This window comes from Etheostoma spectabile, chromosome 10, assembly GCF_008692095.1.
Source record: "Etheostoma spectabile isolate EspeVRDwgs_2016 chromosome 10, UIUC_Espe_1.0, whole genome shotgun sequence".
Taxonomy (NCBI): Eukaryota; Metazoa; Chordata; class Actinopteri; order Perciformes; family Percidae; genus Etheostoma; species Etheostoma spectabile.
In genome coordinates, this window is record NC_045742.1 from 1,375,553 (window position 1) to 1,382,499 (window position 6,947).

The 6,947-nt window shown below is 43.1% G+C and overlaps 1 protein-coding gene across 2 annotated transcripts in view; it reads right to left on the reverse strand.

The window, feature by feature from the left end:
* Window positions 1-962: 962 nt before the first annotated feature.
* Window positions 963-6,947, reverse strand: part of LOC116696802 (rho guanine nucleotide exchange factor 9) — a 45,681-nt gene continuing 39,696 nt past the window's right edge. For both annotated transcript variants that reach the window (XM_032527985.1, XM_032527986.1), the window contains 4 exons: window positions 6,784-6,915; window positions 4,990-5,233; window positions 4,606-4,674; window positions 963-2,416 (listed from right to left, as the gene is read on the reverse strand). In XM_032527985.1, the coding sequence (XP_032383876.1) occupies window positions 2,241-2,416; window positions 4,606-4,674; window positions 4,990-5,233; window positions 6,784-6,915 (621 nt within the window). In that variant the 3' untranslated portion in view covers window positions 963-2,240. The remainder of the gene's footprint in view (window positions 2,417-4,605; window positions 4,675-4,989; window positions 5,234-6,783; window positions 6,916-6,947) is intronic.

Sequence of the window (6,947 nt, forward strand, 5' to 3'; positions counted from 1 at the left end):
GGGGGGGGGGGCGTAGCACGGGACCTGAGGTTATCATGGCCTGGGAACCATATCTTTTTGCAGTGCCAGACCAGGGAATTATCTTCCAAAACAATCTCACTGGGAGCCGTCTCTACCGACACCAGCAGCCAACTCACCCACTTCTCAACTTTCTTTACTGAAACAGAACATAAATTACACAACATACAAAGCAATTCTAAGGTCTTTTTTTCTCTCCCCAATAGGTTATAAGGCCTATAAGAAGGCAAACAAATGACAGAACGATATATAAATCTTTCATATCACGTCGTAGTGAATAGTGAAGATATATAATGATATATCACATTGCACAAGTTGTCATACTGTATATGTACTGTCCATCAGGTGGTGTAATTCAACACAAAATGTACTTCTGTATCTGAGGTCACAAAGCATACAGAAAAGGACCATGTAGGACTCATGTGTCACTTACATTCCAACTGTAGAAAAGAATATACCTTCAGAATGTGTGTGAATCGGTAGTTTTCTAATCTTTCCTAACACCTCTGTTGTAGTATCGTGTGGCAGGATCGCCCACAGCAGCTTCGGGGATATTGTTGATTAAACAAATCAATCTGATCAGGCAACAGCTCTCTGGAAATCCGCTGGCAGTGCCGAGCTAACTGCCAGAACACGGATCAGATCTGGAAACACAACGGAGAGGAGCGCACTGATCTGAAGCTGCGGCCTTTAGAGACGCATCAATCTGTCACAGGACACCTGCGTGCTACAGATTCCAGTCACCTCTGTTCCTCTCTGTGGTGTCGGCTCACACTTCTGCAGCGTACGTTCTTGCAGACTCACCACCGACTGCTATGGTTGTCCTGTCCGTTTCTAATTTCTGATTTGTTTTGCGACCATTTCTTCTTCTGCTGGTTCTAATTTCTCACACTGTGGCAATGTTTGCGTCACTCCTACCTAAATGAAAGTACTCCTTAGACAGAATTATGTGCTGTGCTTTTTTCCTTTTCTTTTTTCTTTTTTTATACACAATGTGAGCAATACAAAATACTTAAGCTAACTGAAGCACTCTTTCTTCTGACAGCTGACGTGAAAAAAAGATCTTATTTTAGAACGCTTCAACTCCACTTTTAACTCTCAGTGGATTTCCTTGGAGGTAGGCTGTTCTCTTTCCAAAACGCCCAGTGAGCTGCCAGCACAGTGCTACAGGGGTGGTCTCTGGGGAGAGAGGGGGAGGGGCTCTGACACAAGGCAGGTGGACCGTAGCCTGCCTATCTCCTGCTCCCAGCTGTTTCATCTGAGCGGCAAGCTCTCTCTCGCCAAACGTAAGTCCCACAGCCCCTCGGTGTGATCGGTTATGAATACCCTGTCAGAAGTGGTTGGTGAAAGGATGTAAATATTCTATTGATGTTCCAACTATTGATTTGTTCCCTGACCCGTCGTATCATGGCCAATGGCAGCTTTCCAAAAGAATGAAGCTCTTCCTCTGAGAGCCACTGACTCACCGAGGCTGAGCAGGTGGGTAGAGAGATAGAGGACGCGAGAGGGATGCAGCGGGTGAGGGAAACACTGTGAGCGTCAGACTCGGTGAAGAAGAGAGGGCTACTGTAATGCCAACAGCTAGCGAGAGCAACACGGAGCGTTGAGAGTGAGGAGGAGATCCAGACATCAGTAGCGCTGGAGTTGGCCCGGCTGGGTCAGAATGGATCGAACTCGGAGACTCACAGGCCCCTCAGACGCCCCCGCCAGTAGCTGCGGCCTGTCATTATTCAATCTCACATTCAGAAGAATGCAACAAGCATCTCACAGAGCAGCACAGCAGGATCTCAGCTGTGTTGCACACAATCATACGAGTAGGAATGCTCTGGTTACGCCATGTGTTTCTCTCCAGATGATGGATTCAAAATGAAATAACATAACACTCTAAAGAACTGCAGGACATTCAGATGGCGTGAAGATGCAGAATCCGGGGGAAAGAGTTCATGACCGCTGACTCGGCTGGAGAAGCGTGATAACTAAGAACGTTACTGACATATATGAATTATAAAGTTGTAACTTTTCCTCGATGTTTTAAATCCAAGTCTTCAGTCCTCTTGCTGCTTCCGATCAACCTCTATATTAACAATGGTCCATCATTTTGAAAAGTCTTGTGTGTGTGTGTGTGTTTGTTTTTCGTATTTTTCGTCATCATGGGACATGATCATCCAGTGTTTAGTGCTTCTAAGAAAAATAGCTGGTCCTTCAGAAGAGTCTGTGTATCTCTATTTCTTAAATGGAGCTAATCTACTAAAATTCTGCCAGAAAGGAGCCTGGCCTCTTTTGGATTGACTGAATTCAAAAACCTCTCCTTGTGCCATGTCCTCCGTTACCTCATACTGCCCCGCACTGAGGGGGTCCTGGGGGGGCGGGTATGAGGGGGGCGTGCACCTGTTTACACCTAAGAAGGCAGGTGCAAAGAGAGCAAGAAGGGGGTGTAAGGGGAGAGGGACAAGGTTGGCAGTGCAGGGCACAAAGCGAGAGAAAAGAAGGGAGGTGGACAGCAAACAGGAAACATTATCAGTAATGTATCTAAAACAGACACAACAACACAACATCAAGTCATGCTTCCAAAGAAAGCAGGCACGTAGACGGACAAAATGAGCCTTCGGTGTTAACATTCCTGCATATTAAACCTGAGATATGATACAGTATGATCATATGATGGCAGCTGAATTAGAAGAAAAGTGGAATTCAGCTCTAGCAATGACACAAGGGAGACTGAAGATGCTATTCAATCAAACTCTGTAGCAGGCAAACAAGAGAACCAACAGATTGACATCTGATACAATGATGGAAAAAAAACAGGCAAGAGACAGTGTTCTTCCATGTTTGTTGACAGCACATTTGTTTGAATAGCACCCTGGACACTTGAGAACACAAAATAGAGCCAACAGAAAGCTGTTAATATGCGTTTAACTACAGCCTACAAGGTCACTTAGCTACAGTCTACAAGCATCACAACTATGCTAGTGCAATTCAAAATTACAGTCAATATTCGGAGATGAAATATTCAAAAGCTGCCATGGCATCTCAGAAATAAAATGAAAAGATGGGGGACAGTGTCTTTTGTTGAGGGTATTTTGCCAAACACTGTTTTAGCAGTTAGAAGGGTTTGATCTACTTGTGTTTATCTTGGAGGGTCAAGATAACGCTCGTAAACAGATTGGTCTGGGACCGCATGCTCCAATGCCAGTGTTAATCACAACACCTCCCAATGCTGCTCAGCAGTTGCCATGGCATCTTATTGTGCTAGCTCTAAGGAGAACTCTAATGCATATACCTTTATCATTCTCAAACCATGTCCATACAACATGGCCCTCTTTCTCAAGATGAAATCTATAAATGAATCTGAAATTCAAGAGAGTACTTCACCTTGTGCCAGCCATGTACACATTCAGCACTTAGAAACACACAACATTTACTTCTGACAGACATCTACAGGGATCCTAACGTCAGAGAGAACATTCCAGTAGTGGTCATTGGTTAATTAATACCATAATGGATGGGCATGCATATTGTGAAACTGGCAATAGCAAGAATATCAGGAATGGTAAATGTACAAACATCTAACCTAGCACTAAAATGGTTAAATCTTAAAGGATGATACCAGCGGTTTTGGACATGTGGGTCCTCTGTCTGAGGCTTTATGAGGAACTGGCATCTTCATTAATGAGCTTGACATGTTTTTCTGTTACCGAGATAGTTGCTAGCTGTTGGAGTTTACAGCATTTTGACATATCTGGCTTTAAAACTGAACCTGTTAAATCACAAATAAGTCAAAAGTACATGATAACTGACTTCAGGATGTCAGGTTTGTTGGTCTGATGTACCCCCACAGCCCTGTCCGATGAACTCACATACCCCTTCATCAATTCCAAAGGTAGAACTCCTTATAGCTCCTTAGGTATTGAAATTGGGTATTAAATGACGAGGCATTTTTTGATACTCAATACTTTAGAGGCAGTTCGTACCCCTGGTAAGGAATCACTGGTTTAACGTTTTTAAGTAAAGGCATCTATAATTTAGATTCTGTGTTAAAACTAAAGTAATCAGCTATATAACACAACAAACAAACAAAAAAAGAGCTGGATATAAATGTAAGAGATAAGCACCAACTACCACTCTAAGTCAGTAAAAGAAAAAATGCTAACAGTTGTGTGAGGTGTGGAATTTGTACGAGACAAGCATGACACAGGACCCACATGTCATGAACACCGGTAACGCCCTTTAAACTAAATACTTCATGCAACCAGCCCTCTGTCTTTTCATTGATGCTTAACAGCTGCTTTACAACTCCTAGTAATTCATCCTCGTGTACGGGCCGACAGACATTTAACTCTACTCAAAGTTATATAGCGAGAAGACACGAAACCATGTGAATTGTCTAGCTTACTTAGTACACAGATACTCTAGATCCATTCATGAACAAAGTAGGCGTGTTCAGAAAAGGTGTACAAAGTAAAAAAAAAAAAGAAAAAAGAAAAAGAGAGCAGGTTAAGGAGTAAAGAGTAAACAGCGATGAGAAGACAGAGCACACCAGCGAGGAAAAGAAAAGGAAAATCACCTGATATCTTCTTGTTGCCTCACCTTTCTGTTTGGTCACCTTTCTCACTGTCATGGCCGCCTGCCGCTTCTGGTACTCAGAGATCTCAAAACCTGAAGAAGAAAGCATATTGTATGTTTCACACATGTTCCACACAAGGGCATTAATACATGTGAAAAAAAGGATGTAATAAGCCATGAAAGAGGCCTTTTACAGCGACGAGCTATGAAGCATTGTTTAGCTTCTCACAACACAGAAGAAAACCTACTTTAATCCTAAAAATATTACGATATGTCCTATGATGTGCTAAAAAAAAGGTCCCCCTGTAGTGTGCTGCAGCAAGTACAACATGTAACTGAAACGTAGTCTCACTGCTCATTGTGAATGAAACTAGTGCTTTCCAAGGTGCAGAAAGGTGCGTGACTAACCGATTTTCTCATCCTCCTGCACCATCTTCCTCTCCTCGTGGAAGGCCCTGAGCCAGCGGATCTTCTCCTCTGGCTTCTTGGCCAGAAAGATGTGGAGCTCCTCGCTGTCTTTGTTGCACAGTTTGAAGGCGTTCTTCACGCTGACGTTGAAGTCGTCGTCACGGCCGTCTATGGCGTCCCGCACGTCGTAGCGATCCATGTCGATGCGGCCCTTATAGTACAGGATGTCCCGGCGTATCAGATCCTGGGGAACAGGACGTCTGTTAATGGGTGCATGTGTGTGTGTGCTGAACCTTAGAGGTGTCAACAAGCGTCCTTCCCTTGGTACTCTGGGAGTCTGCCTTATGCAACCCCTTCCATCTGCTGCCCAAAACTACAAACACCTTCCACAAACATTGCAGAATGCCCGATTTCTCCGCAAAGCTGCTCAACATGGTACGGGGTATCACAGAAGGTAGAAAATACTATTCCAACAATGGTGAGTACACTTACTGGTTGATCCAGCAGTACAGTCTAATGCACAATAACATGCGATAAATCCCATCTTTGACAATCTGATATATATTGAAGCTTTAGATGAAAGTTTATGTTGATTCAACTCTTTTTTTTTCAATTAAATTTTGAAGAATCATTGTGGTGATCGTGGTTTTGCAGTATTGACTGTAGGGATGCCACCCTATGATTATTTATTTATTAATTATTATATAAGTGTTCCACCTCATCAACCACAAGTAACTTTAACATATGTAACTAAGCAGGAATAAGACACCCACATAAAAAAAATCTTCTTTTTTTATCTATCCACTGTCAAATAAAGGGAAAAGCCTGAAAAAAATAGTATTTACAGTATATAAAAATTAAAATAAATCTTTATCGTGACCATTGCCTCAGGACCAAATAACATCTAGTCACACTACAAGAAAGGTAAAAAGTAAAAAAAGAAGAACAGGGATCTTTTAATAAGCATGCAGAAAAAAAATCTGCATCCGTGTGCTGATAAGAACGAGTAGAGCGGATGAGATGAAAGGCTACGTGTGCTACAAACATACCCTGAGGGATGCCATTTTACATGTTTGACTGAGGATGCTGGCAAAGGATGTGCGGAACAAAGACTAGAACTTCTAATTGAATGTGTCTCGGAGCATATTTTATTTAGTGGACCAGAACAGCTAACACATGTGGTGATCAGCAGAAATACTGGAGTTCATTTCTAGGGTGAGAGATGTTTAACAATGATCGACGGGGGGGAGGCCAAGGACATACGAGAGAATAGAAAAAACAGAAAGACACTTTATCTGTAGAGTCTTTGTTACTTTCTGTGTGTGTTGTTCTGTGTAATGGTGAAATGATTGCTCCTTTGTGAGTACACATGAGCGTGCTTGTGATGATGCACCTTGCACGCCTCTGTGTGTCCATCTGCATTTGTGTCCGTATCTCTGTGTGCATGTATTGTCGAGTCTAGCCAAGCGTGAACATCCGTCTGACGGGAGAACACAGCCTCGGTGCATTAGAGCCCAAACTAGCACAGCCCCATTGGGTGAAAGGTGCTGAGGATTGGAGCGCATCTCAACGAGGGCTGGTGCGTCTCCTAAGGTATTTTGTAATCTATTTTGCAGCTCTCGAGAAAAGATTGAAGAAGTTGCACAGTGTCTCTCCATGACCAGCCATGTGATACACAACTATTAAGAACACAGGCTGGAGATGTTTTTAAGCTGATCAGCTTGATTTTAGCCTTGATTTTAGCTCTTCAAAAAAGGAAGAAAGTGAACAAAGAGAAAGTGAGAGAGAGCCTACCTTCTTACAGAGGACCAGCTGGTGATCAAAGAGGAAGAAGACTCGCTGCTGGCTACGTCCATACGGCTGATAGATCCATGACAACTCCCCAGTGTAGATGAGCTCTGAGCTCCTGTCCAAGATATCGTCCCCCTAGACACAAAACACAAACACACACACACACA